Source organism: Pteropus alecto, unplaced genomic scaffold (genome assembly GCF_000325575.1).
Source record: "Pteropus alecto unplaced genomic scaffold, ASM32557v1 scaffold7, whole genome shotgun sequence".
Classification (NCBI taxonomy): Eukaryota; Metazoa; Chordata; class Mammalia; order Chiroptera; family Pteropodidae; genus Pteropus; species Pteropus alecto.
In genome coordinates this window covers 16,086,858-16,103,580 of record NW_006494614.1, presented here as the reverse complement: position 1 = coordinate 16,103,580, position 16,723 = coordinate 16,086,858, and the positions used below count along the sequence as shown (strand labels likewise).

The window sequence follows — 16,723 nt, the reverse complement described above, 5'->3', positions numbered from 1 at the left end:
ACCTCTGCCCATTTACAAAGTAAATCCAAGTATGAGAAACAGTTTCTGAAACTGAAGTTTGGGACTTTGCGAACTCATAAAAATGACTTCAATAATTGAATTATAAAGGCAGATGTGCTGACTGAAAATCATCAGATTAGCAAAAAAGTGACAAAGTTACACAGTCTAAACTTTTATGTAAAAAAGATGTGAAACTTTCCATCTTAAAATAAAGTCAAAATCCTTTGGTGAATTTTATTGTTTTTTTGAAAATCTTAACTGAAAATAAACAAGTTTATTCATTGTCAGATGAAGGTGGTTTGAAGCCAAATGAGTAATTGTAGTATAATATTATCTTCGCTGGAACTTCACTTACAAAGGAGACATAAATTCTAGCAGGGGAGTGGAGAGTCAAAAAATAAACATGATAAACAGGTCGGATAGATAAAACTACAGGATTTGATAGACCACTGCTGTCTAATGGAAATACAATGGAAGTCACATTGTGTAATTTTCAATATTCATGAGCAAAATTAAAAAAGTAAAAAGAAACAGGTGAAATTAAATTTTAATTTTTTTTTACTTTGGAGTAAGTTTTGATTTTCAGAAAAGTTGTGAAGATAGTACAGTTGGTAAACACCTTCATTCAATTTCCTTACTGTTAAGATCTTACATTACTGTGGTATATTTGTCAAAATTAAGAAACCAACTTTGGTATGTTACTGTTAACTAAACTTCAGTTATTTATTATTTGGATTTCATCAGTTTTTCCATAAATATCCTCTTTCTGTTCCAGAATTCAGTGTGATACCACACTGCATTTAGTTGTCATATCTCTTTAGTCTCTTCTGGTCCATGACAGGAGATATTAATTTTAATAATATATTTTGTTTAATACAAGATATCAAAAATATAATTTCAAACTGTAATCAATATTTTTAAAATTATTAATAACATTTTACATTATTTTTTCAGATTAAGTCTTCAAAATCCAGTATGTATAGTATTTAATCTGCATTAACAAAATTTACATTTCGAAAGGTTAATTCACGTACCTGATTGTTCCAAATATATTTAATAGTCTTCCAATAATTGAACTCTTTAGTTTTTAATTTTACATTAATTAACCTTAATTAACCTTAATTAAAAATTCTGTTTCTTGGTTGCAATAACCACATTTCAAGTGCTCAATAGCCACACGTGGCTAATGGTTACCATATTAAACATTGCAGCTCTAGACCATTGTAAGGACTTCGGGTTTTTATTCTGAGTGAAACAGGGAGCTCTGAAGGGGTTTGAGCAAAGGAGTGACATGATCTGATTTAAGATTATTCTGCTGTGCTGGAGAATAAATTGAGGTGAGGCAAGGGCAGAAGCAAGGAGACCAGCCAGGGGGCTGCTGCAGTAATCAAGGTAAGCATCGAAGATTCCTGGGACTAGGGTGGTAGCAGTAGAGGTGGTAGAATTCCAGGCATATCTTATTAGACCTGACATATGTGCTTATGGATTAGATGTGGGGGTCAGGAATGACACCAAGATTTTTGACTTAAAAATGGAACAATGAATTTGTCTTTAACAGAGGAGATTTTGTAAGCAGGTATGGGAGGAAGAGGGAAAATCAGGGGCTGTTTTGGACATTTTGAGTTTATGATGCATATGAGAGGTTTAAGTGGAGATGTTAGGTAGGCAATGGTATATGAGTCTGGAGTTCAGGAAAAAGAACTCAGCTGGAGACATGAATTTGGGAGTCATTAATGTATAGATGGTACTTAAAAATATAAGACTGGAGATCATCAAAGGAGTGAATGTACAGAAAGAAGTATTAAGGTGAAGTTATTCAGCAGCAGTATTTTCACAAAAATGCAAATTTTAAGACGCTAAAGAGATCAACAAGAATTGGTGGGATAGTACATTTCTTCCAACTAAAGGCAGTGTTAGACCCAACGGTGCAAAGGTGATTAGTCAACCATGATGTCGTGTAGCAAATCACTTTGTTCTACTGAAGCAAAAAAACAGCCATTATGTATGGAAAGATGCGTTAAGTGAGGAAAGGCTTTCACGCTGGCCAGGTGGCTGGCCAGAGCTGGGAATGCAAGGTTCTAAGAACAGCTTTGGAGTTAACAAGTGACAGTTGCAGTCAGTTTCCTACACATACACAAAACCAAACAACCTCTCCTCCCATAGAGCATGTCAAGTTGCGGGTACAACAGACATCTCGTTGCCTTGGATCACAAAGCCACTTAGCAGAGTCCCGCACCTGCGTAGATTACTCGAGAAGTGACCTTTCCGTGAGAACACTTGAGCTCTTAAGTGGGATAGGATCGGGGAGCGGCGGGGAGTAGGGAGGGGAAGTGGAGATTAAACAGAGGTCAGATATGGCTATCGTGATTGGCATGTTAGTTCTGCGCAAAATTCTGACAAAAGGGAGTGCCTTGGCTTGAAGACGAAGCATGGAATCACTTAAGGGTCGTGAAAGGGTGTGGAAACTCAAGGACACAAAACACTGAGATTTTTGAGCTGGCGGCAGGGCTGAAGGAAGCGCTGTGAACCATCCTTTCTTGCCACATCCTGCCTAATCCCGGCAGTGAGGAGCGCCGGGGTCAGCGGGGTCGTGGAGGACAAAAGAGTGGGGTGGTGGTCAGTGGGCAAGGACCTACTCAGAGGGCACCTTTTAGGTCCAGATGCTGGGAGCAGCGTCCCTGCCCCCGTCTTCCTCTTACCAGGTAATTCCTCCCCGGAGTGGCTCCCTCCCCGGGAAAAATTTGGCGCGGTTAAACTGGGAGGTGCCGAAAAGCCGGCCTCCAGGCGCCGGGGATACGCAGATCAAGCGCCAGCAACCCAGGACTCCAGAAGCCGCGCGGGTGGCGTCAAGGCGAACCTTCCTGGGCGGGACTCAAGGGACACAGAGAAAGGGGAGGTGTCGACGGACACGAACCAATCACGGAAGACGTTTCCACGTGACCAGCAACGACCAATAGGGGGCCGCGGCAATAGCGGCGGGGAAATTCAAACGTGTTTGCGCAGAAGGGCTTGGATTCCATCTTTTCTTCTCAAATCGGCTTTCTGGAGGTTCGTTCGGCCTCGCAAGTTCAAGGAGGAACGGCGGCGGCTGGTGTGTAGGCTCTTTAGCCACGCGGGTGAGTAAGTGGTGGGGGCGGGATGGGAGCGGCTCAGATTGGGGCAGGCGACATAGGGCGCAGCTAAACGAGCTGGAGGGGGAGGGGAGGTCTAGCTACCTCCGCCAATCCAGTGGGTGTAGCCAAAGATTTTGTTTATGATCCCGGAAGCAGGAGATGGGTGTGGACCGCGCTGGGAAGTGGGCCTGGCGAGACACCTGGGGAGAGTTTGGGTACACGAGATTGTCTCCCAAAAGACATATCCTCTCTTGTGTGGTGTTTTAGAATAGGGAGAGGAGATGGTGGCTGTGTTCTGACAGTTACTTTTCGAACCTGACTTCAAGAGGTGATACCTAGAAGCCCACTTTATCGCCCCTTCATTGTTAAATTTGAGGTCAGTGGCGGTATTGATATCACTGATCCTGGGTTACTGGGCTGATGTTTGAGAATTACAAAGATGAGATTGACAGGCAGACTGCCGACACTTTGTTTACCAAACATCACCACCACGCAGATGAGCAAGTGCTCGATATTATATGAATACAGTTGATTCTTGGTATTAGAGTGATTAAGTTAGCAAATCATGATTCTACCAGATATGCACTAGAACAAACCTTATGATATCCCATTTATCAGTAAAAGGCTATGTTGTATATATTCTATTTTGAAAGACTTTGCAGTGTGCAGGTTTGTGCATATAAAGCAAGTGACTAAAGGGATGGCTATTCACATTACCAAAAGGATTCTTTATGTATGTATGTCACTACCAGAATCCAAAAGAACATTCCATCACATTTTCTTAAAATGACAATTTGCAGGTGGCCCAGAGAAAATAAATTGGAGAAAGAGTGAAAGGAAGGCATTCAGTATGTTGAAGAAAAATGGAAAGTTTGAAAAGAAGGGCAGCAATTTCTGTGTTGTGAATGGCTTCCTGGAAGTTCTGTTGGAAAGAAAACATTCTTAGCCTATCGAAAACTTTGATGGCCAAATTTCAGATATGCACAGTTTTCATGCACAAGGCTTCACAAATACTGCCTTCATATAGCTTTGTTAAGATGTGTTCACATAGCTAATGCTTTAGACTTCTGGTTCTAAAAGGCTAGCTGCAACTTTTTTTTTAATGCTAGTAAAAATAGAAATTGTGACTAGTTCCATTTTTTTTTCTTAGAAATGGAGGCTGAGGATTTAAGTGGCAGAGAATTGACAATTGATTCAATAATCAACAAAGTGAGAGATTTTAAAAATAAATTTAAAAATGAAGACCTTACTGATGAGCTAAGCTTGAATAAAGTCTCTGCTGATACTACAGGTGAGTTTTTCCTTTTTGAGTGCCCTTTAAGGAAAAGGAATAAAATGTTAACCACTGTGTGTTCACATAATATAATTTTGTCAGTAATTGATGCTCACCATTTAGAGTACTGTACACATACTTTATATTTTAACTCTTTTATTACCACAATTTTCTGCTTTCTGAAAAATGGAAACTTACCATTTATTACAGTGCACTTGGTAGTTTTCTTAACTCTTCAATTATTGTCTGCTGTTATTTCTACTGATGCCTGTCATCAGTAGATATACTATTTTTTTTCTATTACTTTTTTGCTGCAAACTACGAAAGCCTCACCAATCTTAATAGAATTATGTATAAATTTAAAGTCAAACACTCAGTTTCTGATTTGGAGAATCTTCCTATTACTCTCTTGGCCTTTTTTTCCTACTCTCTTTGCTCACTCTGTTCCAGCCTAGCAGCTTCCCTGCTGTCTCTCTTATATGCTAGACCAGCTCAACCCCAGTGCCTTTTCTCTTGCCCTCTGCCATGAACAGCACTCCCCAGATAGCTGCCCATTCTTACTTTCTTCAAGCCATGCTCAAATATCATCTCAGTGAGGCCTTCCCTAACTCACCTATTTAAAATAGCAACCTGCTAGAGTGAAAGTGTGTCCCCAATCTCCCTTTCTTGTTATTATTTTTCTCTATAGTACTAATCACCTTATATCTGATTTATTAATGTGTTTATTGTTTGTCTCCACTAGAATGTGAGCTCTGTGAGGGCCTGTTTTTTAATCTGTTTTGTTATATCTACTTAGCAAAGTGCTTGGCACATAGTAGGCACTTAAATATTTATTGAATGATTAATGAGCGAAAGTGCCCAAATTTTAATACCCAACCTTTATAAAAAGTATTAGCTCAGAAGCCTAATTCTTTACTATATTCCATATTGTTGGGGTCATTTGAAAAGTGACCTTTGGATAAGTTTGTCATGTGTATACTAACGATTAAATGGATGAGGGATGGAAAATAAATGGAAGACATGTTGGTGTTAAGCAAATCTTAATAGAGTACCACTATACTTTATTATGTGTATTTAAATAATGCTAAGAAAGCTTGTATACCAAGGTAGATGAGTCCTTCTTTAAATCCTTAGCTCATTCAAAGGTGTAAATTCTTAACATATATTGATAATTGGGATGTACGACATCAGATCGAGTATTGAGGAAGATTCAAAGATGCTTAAAACCATGGTTTCTAAATGAGAAGAATTTATGAAACCATTATGCTACATGTAATATATGTTCAGCAACAAATGAATACTAAATCAATAAAGACAATGCTTTAAGTGTTGAACAGAGGCAGAATGGGGTATTCAGAGGCATGAGGAATACATCTACAAAGACAGTGTTTTTTAGACATCTCACAGACCAGTTTGTTAAGAAAGCATTGGGAGAATGGAAAATTAAGTTAAGATCAGACCAGATTACATTTAATATAAAAAAACAAAGTTATGAATGTTCCGTTTTAGTAGAAAGCAGAAACAGTAATTTTGTTTGCAAAAATAAAGATTTAGCCCTGTCTAGGCTAACTGAAACTGATGGAAGGAATGATAGTTTCTCTGAGAAATGACGAAAATAGTAATGACTAAAATATCATAAACAGGAAACTGACATTAATTCAAGTTGTCTTTTTAAAGCATTTAACACTAAAGAAAGTAAAAAATAAATACATTGTGAAAATTATGGAGAAATATAGGTAACTTGGAGGGAGAAAAAAAAATGACCATACCAGTTGCTTATCTTTTGTAAACTGATTTTGTTTGGTTGGTTTAAAAGTAAGTTTGAAATATGTAGAGATAATGTTGGATAAAAAAAGATTACAAGAGGACTGGGGTATTAAGTATCTAAGTTTTTAATGAATACTGATAGTCGAGGGAGAGGTTTAGGTTTTCTTTCAGTAGTTAGGATACTAAAATAGAATTATGGTGCTACAGTATAACATTTCCTTAGGCTGTATATGGTTTTTTAAAGCTACTTATAAAAAAGTTTATTTCCAAATTTTTCTTTCCAAATATATAGCTTTTTTTTGGAGTAAAATATACCCTCATAAAAGATATATATGTACTAAATAAGCTTATATTTATAAAAATTATTAAAATTTTTAAAAAGTATTTTAAGGAGCTTGTGTACATTGATATTGTATACACTGATAACTGTAATTTGAAGGAAAAGTGCAATTCAATGTTTTTATGTCTTTTCTTACTTTTTTTATACTTTTTTTCTTACTTTTTTTTTATACTCTTTTTCCCTTTATTCAGATAATTCGGGAACTGTTAACCAAATTATGATGATGGCCAACAACCCAGAGGACTGGTTGAATTTGTTGCTCAAGCTAGAGAAAAACAGTATCCCCCTAAATGATGCCCTTTTAAATAAATTGATTGGTCGTTACAGTCAAGCAATTGAAGCACTTCCTCCAGATAAATATGGCCAAAATGAGAGTTTTGCTCGAATTCAAGTGAGATTTGCTGAATTAAAAGCGTAAGTATTAGCATTTTAACTACATTTAACTATGTTACATAACACATAACTACGTTACAAAAAGATAAAATTAAAATATTTTGGTCAGGATTACTTGTAAAAAATTTAATATTTTTTGAACAAATCCTTTTTCTTATAATTAGCAAGTGAGTAATGTAAGTTCTCTTTAAAATGTACATGTTTCCACAAAAGTTTCTTAATTCTTGACTGACTGAAAAAAGATTTTAAAAAATAACTTAGTGGTATTTAATTTTACACACCTAAAAAAAACAATACCCTATGTCTTTTGGAAAATAGAATAAGGAATTATCAAACTTAGGTAGCTCTGTACTTTTTCTGAAAAGTTGACTCTGAAATCTTTATTACAGTATTCAAGAGCCAGATGATGCACGTGACTATTTTCAGATGGCCAGAGCAAACTGCAAGAAATTTGCTTTTGTACATATATCTTTTGCACAATTTGAACTGTCACAAGGTAATTTGAAATATCAAGTCTAAATTTTAAGTAAAAGATAACTTTTACTTTTATAATTTTAAGTAAAAGATAACTCTAAATTTTAAGTAAAAGATAACTATGTTGTAACTCATATCCTAATATTAAATTATATATATGAAGTAGGAAACTGAGGCAAAAGTCATATGTTGATCAGATAAGACTGTGGGGGAAGACTTCTACCTAAGTGTAAATGCAGAGACTATTTGTTATACTAGCTCTTCCACTTGTAAAGAGTAATCTAGAGAATTAGCATGAACATCATGTTTGTGCTTAGATTCAGGAAAAGTCTAAGGAAAATTGCTTCTTCACTGGATATTCGTGGGATGAACTATATAAGATATTTAAAATAGCACTTAGATAAGCTTTCCTTATGCTACAGTTTTGTAGCACCAAAATATACATCAAAATATAATTGTAGCATTAACTGGTAGTTCCCTTTAAAAAAAAAAGTAAACTTATACAAAAACTTTTTTTCTTTTCTTTTTTTTTTTTTCCCCACTCATCTTGTTCTTTGTTGTCTGGACTTTTTGTATAGGGCCAGGACAGTCTTTTTCTCATTTTCTGGGGCCTCTGGATCCACCCTCAGTTTACCCTTTTGGCCATGTGTTCCTATTTTGCCTCAGCCTTGTTTCTGCTCCATCCCTGATCCCATTTACCACCAAGTACACACAGTACACTATAGGTTTGGCTCAACCAGAATTCCCACCCAAAGCAGAGTTCAGTTACTAGAAGAGTATTCTCCAGGATTAAGGCTGGAGAAAAGCATTGTACAAACTCAGGAAATAGTTTGAAAACCTTGAACTTTTACTTGTTTAGATGATTTCTGAGTCTTAGTTACCTGAATCATCTCTGATCTGTCTTGTGCACTATTAGGTGATGTTTTGAAAAATCATCCCTTTCCTGCCTAGGAAAATTAATTCCTCATTTTTGCTTCTTTTTTTCTCCCCTGGTTCTGAAAAGGCTTTATTGCAGGGGGCAAGGGAGTCAGCCCTTCTTGGCTGCCGCCTTCCTCATGGCCGCAAGGACGTTACTCAGCTCCTCTCACTTTTTGTAACTGATTGTATCCCAACCCTTTTCTTGATGAACTTCAGGGCCCGCTTGTCCTTGGAGACCTTGAGCAGCTCCATGGTGCTCCGCTTGTAGGGGGCAAAGCCGCATACCTCTCGGATCATGTCCCGCACGAACTTCATGTGCTTGATGAGGCACACCGGTGGCAGCTGTGCCTCAGCTTGCTCACGTTCTTGACACCTTGTGACCCTTGTTCAGGCCCCTGGCCATTGGGTAGTGCAGAGCCACCCAATGGCTGCGGCAGCGGAAGCCCATTTTTGCTTCTTTAAGTTTGTCCAGAACTTTAGGACCCTCTCTATCTTCCCTTCATTCTACTTAAAAAAAATTTTTGTGGTATTATGGTCTATCAATAGAAATTGTAAACTTTTACATCGTTAGAATAGATAATCATTGAAAATCTCAAATTGCGATCTGTAAAAAAGAAATGTACTTTATCTCTACCGCTACAATGTAGTAGTAGCCTCAAGGTCAAAATTGTGATTATTTTGAACAGAGTTGATGAATAGGCTTTCAGGAAATATGCAACATCCTGAAATTTTATGAGCAGTTTTGTATGTATGTGTACTTTTGTAGAAGTAAAGGACATTCCATGATTTTTTTCAGATTCTCAAATGGGTCCATATGCTCCATAATTACTAGTTCTTATCTAAGCCTTTCTTTCTTTCTTTGCTGTCCTAATATTCTCAATAAATGTAGACTTAACTGCTATCAAATATATTTGTATTCTTAAAACCTGTAAATTATCTGAAGCTAGAGGCCATCTCTTAATCATCTTTATACCCTAAGTGCCAAGTGCATAGCATAGCTCAGTGGCTCCCATAAACGTGGCTTACATATTCTATGAGATGCATGATGCATACATTTAGTATTTATAAACAAAATACTAAATATATTGGGTACATTTACAGTTGAAATAAAATTTGGTAATTTGTAGTGAGAAAGGTAATTATGGTAGTTAATATTGCATTTTTGAGGTGATGTAGCCAAGTCTGATAGCTAAAGGTTAATCTTTATCATATATATATATTTTTTTACAGGAATTCTTTTGATAGAGGATTCCCTTTAGCAAAAGATGACAACCTTTCTTATTGACTAAATGTCATTATGAATGATAGTTATTGTACTGCATTGTAACAGATGGACACTCTCAGGACTAATAACATCTAGGGCTTAGTTTTCCCTTTTACTAAATTCCCTGAGGTCCTAAGTGTTCTTATCAGCTTTTGCTGCCCTCACTCCATAACTGTTTTGTTATACTTCTTTTACTTCTGCAAATGGAAAATAGTGATACACTAATGCATAATTATATATTACATGAGTAAACTATTTGACATGAATTTTTTACTAGAAGTGAGGTTGCTTTTATGCTTATAACTTAACGCGCAAGAGCCCTGAAATAAATATTTTTCCTAAAGCTTTTAAACTTTTTTCCCCAGTCCTAATGAATAAGTATCTGGAGAATGAAGATTGCTGCATTAAAATGACAATTAATTTTTACTTTGTTAGGAAATTTCAAAAAAGCAAAACAACTTCTTCATAAAGCTCTAGAATGTGGAGCAGTACCACTGCAAATGCTGGAAATTGCCATTCAGAATTTAAACCTGCAAAAAAAGCAGCTGCTTTCAGAGGAGGAAAAGAAGAGTTTATCAGGTAAATGTATTATTGTGTGCTAATACATTTCTGTGGTAAATAGCCTGTGAAAAAAAATTCAGGGTAATATTTTATAGAAAAATAATATTATGTAGAATAGTCAAAAATCTAAGTTTAAATTTCAAATTTAAATGAAGTGAGACATTTAGAAGTAATAAAGTCTTTACTACCATGTTGGATATTTTTTTGTTGATTATACTCACTGATTGTCATGTTAAAAACAACTTAATCTAAGCAAGAGAATCACTTTTTGCTTTTAGAAATAAGGCATGTGTGTTTATTCTAGGGAAACAGTGAAGTAATATGAAACAATTATAAAGTATGGTTAGAGAGAATTATCTTAGAATGTGTTCATGTCTGCATATCTTATTTAGGGACAGATCTATGAATTGGCTTTTTTAAGTATTGTTTGTGAGATTACTTTTTTGTGTATTCCTTATGTCTTTACAAATTTAATTATAATTTCACAATTTTTACAGCATCTACAGTGTTAACTGCCCAAGAATCATTCCCCAATTCACTTGGACATTTACAGAATAGAAATATCAGTTGTGATTCCAGAGGACAGACTACAAAAGCCAGGTTTTTGTATGGGTGAGGAAACTGAACCAGTTCTTTAAACGCTTATCATACTTTTATGTTATTTTATGTTTACATATACATTTTTATGTAACAGTGATAACAGCGGTTAGTAGTTAATGGAAATACATAAATTAATATTATTCTTTTTAAAAATTGGGGGTATTTTTTTCTGTTTAGAGAGAATGTGCCCCCTCAAGATGCAGAGATAAGTCATCAAAATTCCTTAAAACAAACACACAAAGTTAAACGGGTAAGTTAGTTTTAATCTACTTTGGTTAAGGTGGTAGTGGTGAGGTCTTTGTTTATTTCCTAGTTGGTTACTTAATCTTTCAAAACATTTTTAGTCATGCCCATTTGGAAGAGTCCCAGTTAACCTTCTAAATAGCCCGGATTGTCACGAGGACACTGATGGTTCATTTGTACCAAGTTTTGCAAAAAGGTATGTTGGGTTTTAGTTTTTAATTTGTTTTGAGTATTCAAAGATTGATGGCAGAATGGTCTTAAAGTCTTTTACTGCATAATAAATTTACGATGAAATTTTTATTTAGTATTAAAAGTTACCAAGTTTCTAAATGACAAAGGAATGAGTGGGGAATATTACTTTATTTTGCTTTTTCACTCATTAAAAATATTCATGAAAGGAACTTAAAAAATAGGAAACATGGAGGAAAAAGTATTAAGTCAACCCGAAGCTTAAAAGACCTATGCAAACCTCCCCGAACTCCTGTTGTTTTAACATTTCCCACTTACGGATAGCCTCTCTGGTAAGAGTCTCTTTTCACTGTGTATATAAAAGTCTCCACAGCAGTGATAAAGAAGGATGTGGGAATGATTTATTTTTCAGCTAGGTCAAGGAAAAGAGCAGCTATTGGTAGGGAAGATGATTAATTCATTCATTTGCTTCAGAGGCTAGGGCATCAAGAAGTGAGCAGAATAGGTAGAGATGAAATATTTTTTATCATATGCGGTGTGTTTTTCCTTCAACTTGGGTGTTTGTTTCCTTAAAAGAAATGGGAATCTAGTGTTCTAGCTTACCTACAAGAGCTTTTCTGGTCTATTCTTAACTCTAATCGCTATATAACATTTCTATTGGTTACCTACAAGAGCTTTTCTGGTCTATTCTTAACTCAATCACTATATAACATTTCTATATAACATTTCTATTAGAAATGTTATATAGTCTCCTTGCATTCCAGAGAACCATGTGGCAAGTAAACTTTATTTATTTTGAGGCGAGTAAACTTTAGAAATACAACTGATTGTTTTTACTTGGTTTCTCCTATAGTTAAATTCCTTTTATACTTAGGGCTCGACTAAATATTGATATTAAAAAATTAATTGATTGTCAAGATTAAGCTCCAAAATGTTATGAGATGACTATTATCTTGTTATCTTTGTTTCAAATACCTAGTAGAGGAATAAAGGAGACTTTCTCACACTCCAAGAAAATAAAAACAAAAACAAACCAGTCGTTTTCTTGCTTGTTATGATACAAATATGCTAGGCACTGTGGAGGTCCACAGAAGGGTTTATATTTATAGTGTAGTTCTTACCTTTAAGCCGAAGTGTAGTTTCACCTACATACTGTTGTTCCCTTCTTCTTTCCCACAATTGTACCTTCATTCCAAATGTTACTTATTACATAGTGAAGTAGGCAGTCACCTACTACTCATCTCTTAGCAATTTTGTCATTGCTCAGCACCTAACTTAATAACATTTGTACTAGAATCATGTTGTTTTTTAAAATAACATTTCAAGAGATTTTCCCGATTAAAATGTATATATTGGTTAAAGGCCAACTTTAAAAATGGAAAAGTAATATATTGAAAAAATTAATTTTGGATTAAACATTAAAATTATTTTTTTGTGTGGGTAATAGACAGACCTCTAAATCAGAATGCCGGGAGATGATTGTGCCTAGATCTAAATCAAGTGGAAACGATTCCTGTGAATTGAGAAATTTAAAGGTATTTTGCTTTCTAAGTTTTTATATGGAGCAAGGGTTCCTGATCCAGGGTCCATGGAGCTTTTTCTGTGGAAAGGATCCATAGTTTATACAATATTTTTAACAGTGTTCCTGAAGCCCCTAAGAGATGTAGGACCACTAATGGGAAGTAGTGTAGAAGTCCTAAACTGTTTCTCTAAGATTGAGATGGTAGAGCAAGGATCTGGGATAAGTGAAGTAACACTATTCTTTGTTTAAGCAGATTTGTTGGCCTGGGTTTGGGAATAGCTGGGAAAGCCATTCCCCACAGCTATGGTTTCTTAGTGTCCTTACTCATCTGGAAGGGCATCTTAGACAAAAATGAGAGAATAAATTGTGATGGGCAGAAGTGAGGGCTTAGTCTGATGTTCTGATATGGCACAACTTTATGTGAACTTCAAAGACAGGAAACAGTTTTAGCCTTATTGTACTTGAGTTAGACCCCTAGCATCACAATGTGGGTCTTTTCAAATTTATAATTCCTTTCTTTTGTGGTCTTTGCTTTAAATAATAATTTTAACTAATCACAGCTATTTTAGTGAACATTTTAGCAATTAATTAATATGCCCATTGAAAGCCAAATAGCCAGATTTATGGTTATAGCCATTCTCATTGCTCTAATCAGTAATTTAAGAGGTTAATCTTTGGAGTTTGTGAGTTTACATGTGATTTTAATAGATAATTTTCCTAGGAATATCTTCACATAGATGAGATGTTAGTATATTGAACACTAAGACAAATTAGTAATACTACTGTTTATTATGAGCCTTTTGTTTGATATCTTATTCTTTTCATATAGTCTGTCCAAAGTGTCCATTCCAAAGACCCTCTGGTGTCAGATGAGAAGAGTTCTGAACTTATTACTGATTCAATAACCGTGAAGAGTAAAACGAAATCAAGTCTTCTGAGAAAATTAGAAGGTAAGAGTGACAAAATTGATAGACTTACTTTAATTAACTACTTTGTTGCTTATGAATACTAACCAGCCACCTAAGATTTGAAATATATGACTGTGTCCGTGTCCCTTTATCTTGTATTTCAACTGAATTATATAGAGTGTATAAAAAGTATTGAATTTTTAGCAAAGGAAGTTTATTTGCTTAAAAAGTGCATAAAAGGAATAGTGGAGGGAAGGTACAATGGAGCTGAGTATATTTCTCAATTGGCTTGACAGATATTTTCTGGAAAAGGCACCGAAGCTGTATTTACATGACAATTCTTTTCATCTCGTGTCAAACATTTGATTTTCCACCATATGAGTACTATGATAAATGTTTTAAGGATATATAAATGAATGAGCCAGGGCCCCAAGAAGGTTGCCATCCCATGTGGGAGATGTACTGCTAAATATAATGTTGAGTGGAATGTAGAGAATGTCATGAGAACCGCATAAATAAAATGTTATGAGAATTCAGAGGGAGGAGAAATTTGAGAAACTAATTTGGTATAGGGGAAATAAGGTAATACTTTGCAGAGGAGTAAAAAACATGAAGAACTGTTAGAGTTTAAATAGGAAGGAATAGGAGCGAGAGTATTTCAGGGGGAGGGAATAGCATACAGGAATAAAACATCTTAGAAACAAAAAACTGTCTAGTTATGTTGAAAACCATAACAGGTAGTATAGAAATGGGAGATGAGACTTGGTAGACATTGAAAGGCTGGTTTAAATTTTTTGTTCTTTTAGACGTCAGAGTACCATTAAAGATTTTTGAACAGGATCATGAATTGGGATGATCATTGTCCAAACAAAAGTTGTCAGATTGGATGTAATTTTTTCTTTTAATTGGACTCAGGGAGGGGTACTGGGACAAAACAAGGCTTGCCCAGACTCATTTTATTTTATCCTGGGCTTTCCTGGTTTTAGCCCAGAAAGTCCCATGTCTCAGGAAAGCCCTCGGTTCCTAGCAAACTGGGATGGTTAGTCGCCCTAGAAAAGTCTTTTTGCCATTATTTTGATTGGGATTAGATTCTTAATCCTAATATTTGGGGAAAACATTTTATATTTTCATGACATCTGTTGTAAACAGGTATGATTAAAAAATCATCTTTGCCAAATATGCTTGCTAGTGCTACTTATCTGACACCTAATTTTATGTTTTTAAATGAAGGCTTGTGCCAGAAAACTGCCCAAATCATAACTGGCTTAGTCCTATGAAATAATTCATTCATGCGCATTTCTACTGAGTGTATTCAGAGGATGGATTGTTGGATCACAGGCTGTGCATATGTTCACCTTTAGTGGGTAGTGCCAGACGGTTTTCCATAGTGGTTATACTTTTTACTAGAAGTTATGTTGCTCTTGCTCCATAGTCTCCTCAGTTGTTTTATTATTGGGTTTTAGTCTTAGACATTCTGATGCTGCTAAGTGATAATCTCATTGTGGTTTTACTTTGCATTTCCCTGATGTCTAATGATGTTGAACATCTTTTTTGTATGTTTATTGGCCATTTGGGTATTCTCTTGTGAAGTACTTGTTGGAATCTCTTATCAATTTTTCTATTGGATTTTCTTTCAGTTTCTCATTGATTTTTAAGACATATTTATATCATCTAGATACAAATCTTTTGTTGGATATATGTATTGCAAGTGACTTCTCCCATTATGTGGTGAAGACTTGATGAAAAGAAATTTTTAATTCACGCATTTTAATTTATTAATCTTTTCTTTTGTGGTGTTTTCAGTTCCTTTAAACAAATCTTTTTCTACTCTAAGATCATAAAGATATTTTCATATATTTTAGAGGATTTGTCATTTTACTTTTCACATTTAGACTTATATTCTATCTGAAATTAATATTTTTATATATTTAAGAGCAAGTGTCAAGATTCTTTTCTTTTTTCCTTTATGATATCCAATTGATCCAGAAGTACTTATTGAAAAGACCCTCTTTTCCATAACTAAATTGTTGTAAGTTAGGTGATCGTGTGCGATGTCTGGTTTTAGATTCTTCTCTGTTCCAGAGTTCTTTGTGTCTGTGCAATACAGTCCTGTTTTAATTACCACAGTAAGTCTTTACAGTTTTCAAAAAATCTTCCAACTTTGTTTCTTCATATCTATGTAAATCTTCTAACTTTGCTCTTTTTCAAGGCAATATTAGCTATTCTAGGCCTTTGGATTTCCACATAAATGTTAGAAACTATCAGATTCTGTTTTTGTTTTTGTTTTTTTAATGAAATTTTGATTGAGATCTAATGGGACAAGCTCACATCTTAACAGATAAGTTTTCTAACCCACTAACCCGGCATATTCAAGTAGTCTTTAAAACATTGAGAGAATCGTTTTCTGTGTAGAGATTTTGCTTATCTTTTGCTAGAGTTATTCCTAAATATTTGATACTTTTTATGCTATGATAATGAATAGGATCTTTAAAAGTTTGTTATCCTTTACTTTGTTGCTGATATGTAAAAATGCAACTGATTTTTAGTTATTGATTTTAGAAACAATGATATTGCTAAATTCACTGATAATTCTAATATTTTCCTATGGATTTTCTCATGTTGTTTGAAAATAATATAACATTTTGTTTCCTTCCAAGCCTTTTAACTTTCTATGTAATGATGAATAGAAGGGTTGAAGGTGGCATTCTTGTCTCATTCTATATTTCAGAGGGAAGCTTTCAATATTTTACTCATAGATGATAATTTCTGTAGATTTTTGTAGCTACTCTTTATCAAGTATAAAAAACAGAGTTGCTGCTTTATACCTAGATTACCATTGGCTTTTTTGTGGTTGAGTATTAAATTTTATCAAATGCTTTTTTCAGTTTATTGAGTTGATTATATATATTTTTTCTCTATTCTGTTATTATGGTAAATTAAATTGATTTTCAAATATTAAGCAAACTGCACTTAGGAATATACAATTTGGTCATAATTTGTTATCCCTTTTGTATATCAATTTCGAATATTTTAAGATTTTTGTATCTATTGTCATGATAGGAATGGAACATTGAGATTCATAGAATAGTAAATATATTGTTTAGAGACCCTTAAAAAAGTAAATTGTGGGCCAGTTTAAGGTAAAATTTTTGTAAAAA

At 34.8% G+C, this 16,723-nt stretch overlaps 1 protein-coding gene across 5 annotated transcripts in view; it reads left to right on the top strand.

Moving 5' to 3' along the window:
• Window positions 1-2,948: 2,948 nt before the first annotated feature.
• Window positions 2,949-16,723, top strand: part of TTK (TTK protein kinase) — a 40,710-nt gene continuing 26,935 nt past the window's right edge. For 3 of the 5 annotated variants that reach the window (XM_015600604.2, XM_025042703.1, XM_025042701.1), the window contains exons 1-10: window positions 2,949-3,116; window positions 4,264-4,404; window positions 6,685-6,907; window positions 7,276-7,382; window positions 9,978-10,121; window positions 10,601-10,715; window positions 10,881-10,953; window positions 11,048-11,142; window positions 12,583-12,670; window positions 13,487-13,607. In XM_015600604.2, coding sequence (XP_015456090.1) covers window positions 4,266-4,404; window positions 6,685-6,907; window positions 7,276-7,382; window positions 9,978-10,121; window positions 10,601-10,715; window positions 10,881-10,953; window positions 11,048-11,142; window positions 12,583-12,670; window positions 13,487-13,607 — 1,105 coding nt within the window. In that variant the 5' untranslated portion in view covers window positions 2,949-3,116; window positions 4,264-4,265. Of the gene's footprint in view, window positions 3,117-3,305; window positions 3,490-4,263; window positions 4,405-6,684; window positions 6,908-7,275; window positions 7,383-9,977; window positions 10,122-10,600; window positions 10,716-10,880; window positions 10,954-11,047; window positions 11,143-12,582; window positions 12,671-13,486; window positions 13,608-16,723 lie in introns of those variants that run through there. The other 2 variants (XM_006926360.3, XM_025042702.1) reach the window with 2 other exon arrangements.